The sequence below is a fragment of the Leucopleurus acutus genome (assembly GCF_964270905.1).
Source record: "Leucopleurus acutus genome assembly, chromosome: 13".
NCBI classification, from domain to species: domain Eukaryota; kingdom Metazoa; phylum Chordata; class Mammalia; order Artiodactyla; family Delphinidae; genus Leucopleurus; species Leucopleurus acutus.
In genome coordinates this window covers 78,868,765-78,881,746 of record NC_139155.1, presented here as the reverse complement: position 1 = coordinate 78,881,746, position 12,982 = coordinate 78,868,765, and the positions used below count along the sequence as shown (strand labels likewise).

Genomic DNA, 12,982 nt, shown 5'->3' with positions numbered 1-12,982 from the left:
TCCAGAACTGTGGGCTGGAGATGGAAAGTAATGAACCAATGTGAAGAGGTGACAATTCTCAGGATCCTTTTCGTTCAAATATGCTACTCAAATCAGGAAGGTTGGAAGAACTTTGCTAGATGCCAACGTTGGACTAGGCCTTTGCTGTCCCTGGTAAAACAAGCACATTTTCCTAGGCACAGTTTGTGGTCCAGCCTGCCGTGCCAGAGAGCCCGTCCAGAAAGCAGCATGTCCACTCAGTGCTGATACAGCCCCAGAGGATGGAGCTGCCCGTGCCAGCGTTTCATGTTGCTGCTTTCCCCAGAATTGGCCCCATTTCCAGAAAAATACATTTATGTAATAGACATCTAATATCTGTGAAGATCATGGAGAGGATGTTCCTTTTAACGGCATCTGCAGGATATACTGAAAAATAGCGACTAAATTTTAGTCACGGCCACAGTCATCAGACACAGACGGTTGTGTCTGCTTTCCCCTCCAAGCATGTCTGGGTAATGAGCACAGATGGTAAAGGTGAATCCTACGTCCTGTCTGCAAAGACTTCCTTGGTGGGTGGGAAGCGATATAGAATTTCCTTCCGCTTTCTCTGATTAAATAGCCATTCATCCTCCCACTTTCTCTTCTTCCTATCCTCTCTTCCTCCTTTCTTTCTATCCATCTTTCCATCCTACCATCCCCTCCTCCTTCATTACATCCATCCATCCATCACCCTTTCATCCTTTGACCTTTTCACCCTTCCATCCATCCATCCATCCATTCTTCCTTCCATCCATCCTCCCCTTCCCCATCCTTCCGTCTTCTCATTCTCTCTTTCATTCTATCCATTTGCCCTCCCATTCTTTCATCTTCTTATCCTCTCTGTCCTTCATTCATTCCATCCTTCCACTTTTCACCCTTTTCCCCTCTATCCACCCACCCATCCATCCATCCATCCATCCATCCATCTGTCCAACTAACATTTATTTATACACACCCCTTCTCTGCTCCATCTGTGACCATGAGTGCAGCAGCATTGAGCTACGATTACACCTGTGCTGGGTTAGACTTCCTTCTTCTTTTTATTTATTTTATTTTATTTAAAAATTTTTTATTGGAGTATAGTTGATTTACAATGTTGTGTTATTTTCTGCTGTACAGCAAAGTGAATCAGTTACACATACACATACATCCACTCTTTTTTAGATTCCTTTCCCATATAGGTCATCACGGAGTATTGAGAAGAGTTCCCTGTGCTGTACAGTAGGTCCTTATTAGTTATCTATTTTACATATAGACTTGGTTCTTCTTGCATAAGGGATCTGGCCTCATCACTTAGTGGCCCAGTGCCTCAAGGCTGCCATCTGTGTTTGGGAGATCATCATGGTACCTATTGCTGCAGGGTCTGACTGCATCCTCTTCATCTGCCAAGGGTCGTGGTGGGTTGAGGGAACTGCTGGATGTTTCAGGTGAAAAACATGGCTTGGCTTCTTCAAGGTTAAGCCCCTGCTATACAGACAGCCAGTTGAACCTGGTCATAGTGACGTTAACATCAGGTCACCTGAACCCTCATTCTGTGCCGGGCCGCGTGCCAAGCACATGGTCCCGTAGAATCGTCATCCATCCTTCTTGGGTAGGTGCTATGGTTTCCCCCATCGTCCAGGTGAGAACACTGAGGCACAAAAAGGTGAGATCACTTTCCTGAGGTCACCGTCAGGACCCAGGCTCCAGACTCCCTGACCCCAAAGCCTGCGAGGGTAACTCCTACATTGCACTCCCTCTGTGTAGACGCCTCTGTGACTCTCCACCACTGGACGCCCGTGTGGAATGAAATGCCGCCGCCCCCGCTGCCTGCTCTTCTGCAGCTACGGTTCGGGGTGAGCCGGCCAGTGCGTGCTGCTCTAGCAGGAGGCGCCTTCCTGGGCCTTGCTGCAGACCCCCGCGGGGGGCAACTCTGCAGGCACACTTGAACTCCTTAAAGCTGAGGGGCAGCAGGCCTCCTGGAGAGGGTGACTTTTAGGCTGCCTGTGTGGGAGGCCTCTAGTCTTAAATGAACACCCCTTCCTGGGCCCTCCATCCGGATCTGTGAACATTTGCGAGGCAGGTTTGCTTTGGCCACGAGAGGGCGCCCAACTCCTGGCCACACCTGAACAGGGCACTGGGGGAGTTGGGGGTTGGGGAGAAGGCGGTGAGGTTAATTTTGGAGCAAACTCTCTTCAACTGATCACCTAAGCTCCTGGGGAAGGGGAGAAATGTTTCAGAACCAGCCCAAGAGGTACATTCTATTCAGCTGGGGCTAGCTAGGGGCTGAGAGCTCCAGCAACAAAAACCACAGGTTCCGACCCTCAAGGAGCTCACAGGCCTGGAAGATGGAGAATTAAAATGCAGCGTTATGAGTGGCCGTCTTCATCCAGATCGATCATTTAATAAACATTTCGTGAGCACCTACTGCGTGCCAGGCTCTGTGCTGGTTGCCAAAGATGGAGAAACGAACAATACAGAGTCACTGGCCTCAAAGACCCTCAGTCCACTTGGGAGACAGAGCCTAAAAGAACAAATTTGGAAAATATAGGAAAGTGCAGCCACAGAGATATATAGAGAATATTTTAGGAGGATGGAGGAGGAACACCAACCCAAGCTAGGAGGAAAGGGGAAGTATCAGGGAAGGCTTCCTGTAGGAAGAACACTCAACCCTGGTTGGGATGGACTGGGGTGTCAAGGAAGGCTTCCTGGAGGAGAGGACACCAGAGTTGTAAAAAAACATATGGGGCCCTGACCCGACAAAGAAGGGGAGGGTTTCCCAGGCCGTGGGAAGAGCATAAGCCAAGGGTTGGAGGTGAGGAGCTGCACAAAATATGTGGCTGGAGCCCAGTGGGAGGGAGCCGGAGAGGGTGGTAGGGCCAGATGGAGGTGGGGCGTGGTTACTGGGTGCCACGCTAAGGAGATTGGGTCCCCCCGCTCTCACTGTGTGTGCTAGCGATACATTTCCCTCTCTTCCTTTTTCTGTCTCCCTTTCAGAGCCAAGAAGAAAAGCAAGCCGTTGAACCTCAAGATCCACAGCAGCGTGGGCAGCTGTGAGAACATCCCCTCCCAGCAGCGCTCCCCCCTGCTGTCCGAGCGCTCGCTCCGCTCCTTCTTCGTCGGACACGCGCCCTTCCTGCCCTCCACCCCTCCCGTCCACTCCGAGGCCAACTTCTCCTCAAGTAAGTCCCCAGCAACTGCACCTGCTGCCCTCCGCACCCGGGGCGCGCCCTCTTCTTTTTCTTCCGCGAAAATACTTGGGAAATGCGCGCGGAACACGCCTCATCCACGGTCCGCCTGCCACCTCCACCTGCGCCACTCATGCCCCTGGGGATGGTTTCGGAGAGAAGGGGGCATGATTGGGAGGCTGTTGTCATTGGTCCCATGTGCCTCCTCTTTTTAGGCCTGCAGGTGTGTAGGGATGACAGCGGGAAGCAAGCCTGCAGGGCATTAAAGGAAACATCAGCCTTTTCTCTCCTCTGCTTCTCAGCAGTCCGGTCACAGGATTTTTTCCTGGCCGCTGTGGATCAGGCATCTCTAATTCAATGTTGTAATTTTCTCCCCCACCGCGGGTCAATGCGCATAACCTTTACATCTCAAAGATGGATTTGGGTTCAAACTGGGCTGAGTGTGGCCTGGAGTGGCTTACATTCTGCTCCCATGAATTTTGCAGCAAGGTGGTTATTCCTGGGAGAGGAAATGGAACTTTCTGGTGATCAAGAGCTGAGGTTTCAGAAGGTGTTTAATCTTCTCTGCCTAGAGGCCCCTTTTGCTGAACAGGCACAGATGTGGTCAGAGGGGAACCCCTGAAAAAAGCCCAACCAGTCCGCCAGCCAAGACAAAAACTTTATTGCCTGGGAACTCAGGAAGAGGAGGGGTGCTAGAATTTGTAGGAAATAACCCCTTGCCCTTAATACAGCCAGCCTGTGTCCACATGTTGACGCTCTGATAAATGATACGTGTTGTCTCCTGAGCACCAGTATGTCCTACTCACCCACATGTGTGATATCATTTAGTTCTTGCAATAATCAGTGGTACAGATGGATTATTCCCATTGTATAGATGAGGAAACTGAGGCCCCGGGACATCAAAGAATTGCCTAAAGTCACACAGCTATGGAGTAGTTGAGTCAGGATTTGAATCTGATTCTTTCTCACTCCAGAGTATACAAGCTTGTCTATCATGCCTGATTTGATAACCAAGTTCCTCAAATATCCAGTGGGATACCTTTCTCTAAATGTGGGGTTCCATTCTTTACCTTTACATAAGGGTTTTAAAACTGTTTTTAGGGAGGCCATGGGCCCTTTAAGAATTGGATGCAATCTATTAATTTTCTCCCAGGAAAACTGCACACGTAACATCCAACACAAATGTCCAGTGTCAAGACTGTTGGGTTCAGAACCTCTGCCTTAGCCCAGCTGGATGGTTGGCCCGGGGCAGAACCGTGAACGCAGTTTACAAGCCACAGACGTGTCTCATGAGTCCACTGCAGGCATCAGTGGAGGGTCTGGTACCAGAAGAGACTTGTGTGGACATCAGTTAGGATAAGTCCCAGAGCCTGGCTTATCTCAGTGCCCAGAGGGTAGAGGCCCTGAATCAAGCAAACTAAAATAGTACTCATGACACACGTCGACGCCAGAAGGGGCCAATTTATCAATTTGTCAAGAAAAATCACCGTCAGAGAGACTAGAAACACTCCATGACGGTGGGTGGGCCTGCGTGGCAGTCAGAGGGCTGCGGGGTGAGCCTGGACGAGAAAAAAGGGGACGACATATCCAATGTGTAACGACAGCAGGGTGGGGCAGGGTGTCACGGCCCTGGAGGGAGCTGCCTGGGTTCCAGTCCCTGCTCTGTTACTTTGGAGCAGTGTGCGGACCTCGAGCAAGTCAAGAGCCTCTCTGAGCCTCAGTTTCCTTCATCTGTAAAATGGGGATAACAATAGCTTCACGCCAGCTTCACAAGATGGTTGTGAAGATTAGATCAGCTCACATTTGTCAAGTTGTCTGCACAGTAGTTGGCACAGAGTAAGTGCCTGATAAATGATAGCTGTTGTTCTGATGTTTATTGGCTCCTTAGCCTAGTAGCGTTTCCATCCTCTGGCTCTATGGTTAATTTTGAGGCTGTGGCTAAATGCCTTTCAGTTCACACTCCCCACTTCCTTAGGGCCCTAAGAGTGCTTGGAATTTACCTTGGCACGATGCTGGGCGGCTGCTTCCAGCAGCCATCTGTCTTCGTGCATCGCCATCCCATGAGTGAATGTCAGCATGGCCACCTCAGAGGGCTTGACCATAGCCCTGCACTTTAATTCTGGCCAGAGTAGAAACATTTCCAGCTTGCTGAAAAAAGAAAAAAAAAAAACCACAACCCACAGACTTGCACTCTCAGACCTCTGCTTCTGCCAGGGTTTTGTAAGGATTCGCCATGGCTCCCCACTTTTCATGCCTGCCCCATCTGCATCTGAGAGGAGAGGCTTCTCTGCTTGCCTGTGGGCAGGAGCAAAGGTCTGAATTAAAATCAGCTCCTGATACTAAGATGCCCTAGAAGCACTATTGTCTCTTTGGACAGTCCTGGTCCTTGTATGCAGAGAGGTTGCTCTGATCTCCCAGGAAGGAGAAAGATAGCACTTTAGTCTCAGTGGGGGAACAAGTGTGTAACCCAAATATTAGCTGGACCCCTATGGACCAGTCCCATTTTCTTCTATCCTAACAAATGATAGAAACAGAGGCAGCCTATTGGAATTGGCTCCAGGTCAGGAAATGAGACTCTCTCTGCTGAAGTCTCAGTGTTGTCACCAATTGTCTGTATGACCTTTGTCCCTGCTGAGCACATCAGCTGCATTGTGACAGTTAGGATTCACTGCACTCTGAGGCAGACATCGTCATTCCCATGTTACAGATCAGGAAACTGAGGCTCCGAAAGGTCAGTGATCTTGCCCGTGTTGTAGATTTTGAATCCAAATGCAAATCTAACCTGCGTCCCGTCTTCCTGTCTCTATCTGGGTTTCAGTTTCCCCAACTGTACAATAAGAGACTCCACGCAGGTCCATTCCAGAGCTTAGAAACCCTAAGGCTTACCCAGTGAGTATGCAAAGTGGCTTTTCCTAGGCAGATCTTTTGACTCACTTAGAATGCTGATTTTGGAGTCTCCAGGCCAGGGCTGTTGGGAGAACACAGCTGCTGGCACCGGCTCCCCCATGCTTCCTACAGTCCCGATCTCATGTCACTCTGAGTTGCAGAGGAGAACTTCCTGCCTCTGGGCCCCAGTGCCAGCCTTCCTCCCATGACCCAGCCAAGGGAGCCTCTGAGGCTGTGTCCCTGCCAGTCTGAGTCTGTCCTCCCGTTTGTCACAGTCAGCTCTGGCTCTGGCTGTGCTGTAAGGGTGGTGATCCTGCATCTCGTTACCCCTGATGGTAATGCCTGGAGTCAGCATTGGGAAGATTCCAGCTGCAGAGTGGCCGAGCCTTGGACCCTTGGGGTGCCTAGCCACCTCGGATGGGCTGCGAGGAGCACTTACCTCCTTGGGGCTTCACCCTCCTTCCTTGGTCTGGAGGTGACAAACAGGGGGAGGGAGGGAGGTAGAAGGAGCCCTGGCTTCTGAGGAATCTGTCTCTAAGGTTAGCTATGGACGAAACCTAAGGTATTAGACTCTGCTGCTCAGTGTGGAAGATGCTGACTCAGGGGTGAACCTGTTTCCCAGAGAAGTAGAGAACCACGGACTTACCTCTCCATCCTTGCTGTAGTTATTTATTCCATGCTGCCTTCATGCATGCCATGTTACCCCTGTGGTATCTGATTGGATGCCCTCCACCCATGGACCATTTTTGGTCCAATAAGCTGTGTGTCTTTGGCTCATTGGAGGGCATCTCTGATCCCAGCTGACTTAGGTAGCCTCTATGATCCCTATAAAGAGACTTCTTCAGAATGAAAGAAATGCCACCTACAGCATCATTCATTACTGGCTGGCAGAAGTGATTTGGGGTTTATAGCAACTAAGTGGTGGCTGACATATCTTTGGGCACATCACTGAACGCTGTGGGCCTGTTTCTACCCAGCAAGGATGTAGTGAGGACAAAATGAGGAAATCATGTAAATTTCCTAGCACAGGGGCCAGAGCTTAGAGCACTGAATCTCAATGAAGGGTAGCTCGGGGAGCTATTGCTGTACATTATGTGATGGGATAGCTTGTAACAGTGATGAAAATAATGGTAATAATAGCAATGGCTTTTATTGTGCGTTGCCAATGCCCCAAGCATCATCAGTTCAGGAGAGGCAATCTACTTCTATTATTTTGTTTAAGCTTCACAGTCCTCCATCAGGTAGGTACTATTATGATCCCCATTTTACAGATGAAGAAACTGGGGCTGAGAGATTTAAGTAACTGGCCCGAGGTCACAGGCCAGGAAAGAGGTGGAGTTGCAGTCATTCTGAATCCGCCCGTCGGCAGTGCTGGGGTGTGAACTGGCCACGCTGCCTCCACTGGAACTTGCTTGCTCAACAAGTAGGGAGCTTCACTCGTTCAGGGTTTCTCTCTGGCACCCTTGCTTAGTTGGGGGATTGTATGGTGGGGGCCAGCCTTGCTCCAAGGATGCCTCTTGTTCACCAGAGCGTTGTGCTTGCTTAGCGATCAGCACCCGTGTCGGCTGGCAAACTACGACCCCGCCGGACTCTGGTGCTGATGTTTCGGGGACCCACCGTGCCAGGTGGTAGCCATTCCTGTGGGGGCCAGGCAGCTGCAGAACGTGGCCAAAAGATGTCATCCTGAACATCTTTGGTTGAAGGTGAGGAATGATGGGGGACTTTTGCCACCTGCAGTTTTCTGGGAGTTTATTAGCTGCCTGGGGGTGGGAGGTTGAGCACTTCAGGGCAGCAGCTACAAAAGCCAGCAAGTGACTGATGACACCCGGACATCCCCACCTTGGCCCCAGTGGCACCAGCTGGAGTTTGATACGAGGCCCCGATCTTATGAAATACTGTCCTTTACCAGGTGTTTGAAAGACAGCATGCCCTCGCCTCGTCCCAGCTCACCATGCCCTCTTCTCATCTCTTCTCCAAGCAGCTCCTGTTCTTTGTCCTGGAGACACAGCGACAGGTAGCTGACCCTCAGTTGAGGGCCCGGCCTCCTGTGCCCTGAGGCTGAGTCAGAAGCCTGATTTGTTAGGGTGGCAGCAGCAGGTAGCAATAAAGACTGATGAAGCCGAGCTGTGGCCTCCCAAGGAACCAGGCACTGGGAGGGTTGGACAGAGACTCAGGATGGGGGTGATTATATATTGCGGTTTAATGATCCTTGAGACCAAGGTTCATTACCCTCCCTCCGCCCAGAAGAGGGGTAGGAGGAGTGTGTGTCTTGACAAAAATTGGCTGCCTGAACCATATTCTCATCTCCGAATCAGGAGAGATTTTGAGAAATTTGTGTCTGACCTGATTCAGTGGTGGCAATTCCAAGGGGAAAACATATATCCTGTTGGAGTGACCTGAAGGACTTTTCTCCCCAAGAATGAGCCAGCAGAAGGCCTGCTCCCACTGCCCTCACCCAGGAGACACAAGAAGCACCCGTGTCCCATGTCACCTGGCATCTTTGCTATATTTAGAAACCAGCAGGTTGCTAACACGTACTGACCTTCTGCCCTTGCCAGGCAGGTGCTGGTGTAGGTGCTTTACAGGCGTTCAGATATATACACCTGGGAACAAGTGAAATGATACAGAAAGTTTCATAATGAAACATTCGTTCCTTGCACCATCCCTCTCCCAATCCTGCTTTTTTTTTTTTTTTTTTGCGGTCCGCGGGCCTCTCACTGTTGTGGCCTCTCCCGTTGCAGAGCACAGGCTCCGGACGCGCAGGCTCAGCGGCCATGGCTCACGGGCCCAGCCGCTCCGCGGCATGTGGGATCCTCCCGGACCGGGGCACGAACCCGTGTCCCCTGCATCGGCAGGCAGACTGTCCACCACTGCGCCACCAGGGAAGCCCCCAATCCTGCTTTTTAAAAACCCTTTCTGTGTCTGCTTCTTCTGGTGGACACTTCCACAATTTAAACTAGGTTGTACCAGGTTGTTGTGTTCAAAGCGTGTCCCAGAGCAGCACCACCTGAAAGCTCGTGAGAAATGCAAATTCTTACTTTCCTCCTTCCAGACCCACTGCATCAGAAGCCCTGGGGAGCGTCTAGGATTCTCTATTTTCACCAGTCCTCCAGGGGATTTTGCATGTGAACATTTGAGCGTCACTCGGTTATATGTCATTTTTTTAAAGCTTCTTTTGGAAATAGTTTCAAACTTACAGAAAAGTTGCAAAAACAATACAGAGGATTCCTGTACCCCTTAAACTCAGAGTCACTAGTTTTTAACATTTGTTTACATTTGCTTCCTCTCTCCAGTTCCCCCGCCCCCAACCCTGCTTTCTCTCTCTCTCTCTCTCTCTCTCTCTCTCTCTCTCTCTCTCTCTCTCTCTCTCTCTCTCTCTCTCTCTCTCTCTCCCCTTCCCTCCTTTTGGTGGACCATTTGAGGCTAGGCTGTATACTCTCTTATATAGCCACACAGAGTTACCAGATGTAGTAAACTTATCTGATCAAGACTGTCATCTAACCATCTTCCAATTTCAGCAATTTGTCTCAATAGCATCCTTTAGAGCATTTTTTTTTTCTGGCGCAGGATTCAGTATGGGGTCACCTACTGCCTTTAGCGGTTGTGTCAAGGGCTTGTGTCAAGGAACAGTTCCTTAGCCCTTGTCATTTGTGACTTTGATATTTCTGAAGAGCAGGGACCAGCTACTTTACAGAATGTCCCTCAGTGTGGGTTTGTCTGATCGCTTCTCATGGTTAGACTCAGGCCGTGCAGTCTTGGCAGGACTTCTGTGTAAGTGGTGCCGTGTTTTACCTTGTGCAGACCCTCTTTGTGGGCCCAGGGCTGCCAGATCTTTGACTTTTTCAAAAGAAGTCAGAGACCATGACGTTTATGAGAAGGCTCCCAGTTTTAAAATGTAAGCACCCAGTGAAAAATCTTTCAACGATGCGTGAACCAGTTTAAATAACCCCATGGGCTTGTGGGTCCTTATTTGGTCTTGGGGTTCCCAGTTTTTGACCTCTGCTCTAGAATCATGGAGGTCGGAACTGGTAGGTGCCTCAAAAATCACTGAGTGCAAGCTCTCATTTTACAGATGGAGAAACTGAGGCCAGAGAGTGGAAGGGCCTTGCCCAGGATTACAGAGCTGGGGTTTGAACCTAGGTCTCCTGGGGCCTAACTAATGGTTCTCTCCGTTACACCAAGATGGTTGCAAAACTGAAGCTTCTGAAAGTGCTACTGAAAGTGCCCGAGAGGAGGGAAACAGTGCCTTCATTTAAAAGATGACGTGTTTTGTGTGCACGGGGGCACTGGTGCTGTGTGTGTGTGTGTCGGGGGAGTGCATGCAGGTAGGTATGTATGTTTTATGTGAGGCTACTGCTGGATTAATTAATTAATTAATTAATTAATTTATTTATGGCTGTGTTGAGTCTTCATTTCTGTGCGAGGGCTTTCTCTAGTTGTGCCAAGCAGGGGCCACTCTTCATCGCGGTGCGCGAGCCTCTCACTGTCGCAGCCTCTCTTGTTGCGGGGCACAGGCTCCAGACGCGCGGGCTCGTTAATTGTGGCTCACGGGCCCAGTTGCTCCACGGCATGTGGGATCCTCCCAGACCAGGGCTCGAACCCATGTCCCCTGCATTGGCAGGCAGACTCTCAACCACTGCGCCACCAGGGAAGCCCCTACTGCTGGATTTCTATCAACTCCCTCTTCTCTGATCGGCCCATATATTTTGGAATTCCTGTCTTAGCACAAAGAGTTTGGGCTCAGCATGCAATGGGCAACCTTAGACCTTTTGTTATGATTGCTCCCACCAGGAATTGTGGCAGCAAAAATCGGTTGGCAAGTGGTTGGTGCTAGGAGCCAGGGGGGGCATCTGTGCTTCTTGGAGTGAGCCCTGATTCTCAGTCAGGTACACACTGGCAGCATGGGCATCCCGTTCCCGGTCATCAGGACCTGTGTCTGATTGTGCCTTTGTCCTAGTAACAACCCCTCCTGCACAAATAAGTGTTTTTGAACGGACAGTACCATTATTGAGCATTCACTTTGTGGCCAGTATTGTGGGCCTTCAGCTACTCAGGATCTAGAGAGCAAAGGAGAGAGGATTCTGCGTGTTGCCCTCCAGAGCTGTAGAGCTGGCTGGTTTGGGCATCACTGAGGCAGGAGCTGAAGTTGCTAGACTTCGATGTAGTCTTTGGGATTTTACGGATGGCTTTCCTGCTTTAACTACCCAGAGAAGCAGGCTCCCAAGCAAAACTGCCAAAAACTATTTTGTTAATCAGAAGATAAGCAGGTCTTTATCGCTGTACGATGGTGGTAGCACGGACATGTGTCTTGGTTTCAAGTGACAGTAAACGAACTTGAGCTTTTTTTTTAGTGTCAAGGTCATTTATTGGCACATGGAGCTGAAAAGTCCAGGGGTTGCATGAGCTTCAGGCTTGGCTGGATCTAGGGGCTCAGTTCATGTCAGGACTCCATCTCTCTCAGCTCTGCTCTTCTCCAGGTATGGCTTCACCCTTAGGCTTTCCATGTGGTGGCGATATGGCCTTAGGAGTCTCAGCCCCTTCCCTCTTCTGGTCCACAGTGAAGGAATGAGATTGTTTAAGTCTGAGATTCACTGAGTCAACCAGCGTGACCACATGCCACCTCTGAACCAACTGGTAGCGCCAGGGAAATGGGATGGAAATTTACTGGCTTAACCCTGGGCTGTGATCTTTACTTTTGGGCTTAGAAATGGAGGATTTTGCCTAAAAATGGAACATGAATGCTGGGGAAGCTGACAATCAGTGTCCATTAGAGTAAAAATGATTAACGAGGGCCCCTGTCCTCAGGGGCTTTGAGGAGCATCTTCCTGGCCAGATTAGTCCATGATCCAAGATAGTGGGGCCATGTCTCCCCTATTGTACAGACAACACTTTCCTTTTTGTGTCTCCCTTGGGCTGTGTTTCTCAGTGATCCCTGGCAAGGAATTTCTTTTCTATCCCTCTGACACTCCTGGGGGGTCTCCAGGAAGCACACAACCTGCCAGGGAAGGTTAACCCCCGGTTCCAGGAGGAGACTCAGCTCCACTCTCAAGGTGAAGCCGTAGCATCCTGGCATTAGCCAGGCACGGAATTGAGAGTTACACAAACCTGGGTTTGAATCTCATTTCTGCCATTTATTAGCTAACACCTCTGAGCCTCAGTTTCCCCATCTTCAAAATGGGCCTAATAGGCCTTTCTTGCGGAGTGGCTATCAGGATGAAATAAGAGGATGCTGAGCACCGTGCCTGCTGCCTAGGAAGCCTCACCTGTGTTGCTGTGGTCATCGACACTATTATACAGCGTTGGGGTTTCGGTCAACTTTGGTCCTCCCTGGTTTCTGCTGGACATCAGTCCACCCCCCACCATACCTAAATGGAACCATCACTACTGATTGAATTCCTGACGTGTAAAGTGTGATACTGAGTGTATCAGTCCTTGTGGGCTGTTAGGGTCCTTGTGCCCATACCTGCCATAAATGACATGTCCTTTGCTACTTCTTTTCTTTTCACAGACGTAGGGTCTGCTCTTCTTCTCATCCCCAGGACTGTGCTCCCGGGCTCCCCTCCTGACCTTTCCTGTCACTCAAGTGCCACACAGGCTGTCCTGCTCTAGGGTGTAGCTCTGATAACTCTAATTTTCATCCCAGGCATTTTACCTATCTGTTACTCCTTTTGAGTAGGAAGCGTCCTCCTTCTCCAAAGAACAGGCTGCTTCCGAGGCCTCAGGGGGACCTGTCACAGCCCCCATCCCTGCTGGCCTGGGGAAATCCCGGCATTTCCGTGCCGCCTTTAGCCTCAGCACTTCCTGGAAACCACAGCAGCCGCTGTGAATACTTAGGCCAGGGCGCAGCTACTTTTTCTGTAAAGGTCCAGAGAGCAAATATTTCCTTCCAGCTTTGTAAGTCGACAGTCTCA

At 50.2% G+C, this 12,982-nt stretch overlaps 1 protein-coding gene across 1 annotated transcript in view; it reads left to right on the top strand.

Annotated features, from left to right (window-relative positions):
* The window catches only part of KSR2 (kinase suppressor of ras 2), a gene marked incomplete at both ends in the record, with an annotated part of 399,400 nt that overhangs the window by 230,654 nt on the left and 155,764 nt on the right, over positions 1 to 12,982 (top strand). The window contains one exon of the mRNA XM_082852603.1: positions 2,995 to 3,179. Within this exon, the coding sequence (XP_082708729.1) occupies positions 2,995 to 3,179 (185 nt within the window). The remainder of the gene's footprint in view (positions 1 to 2,994; positions 3,180 to 12,982) is intronic.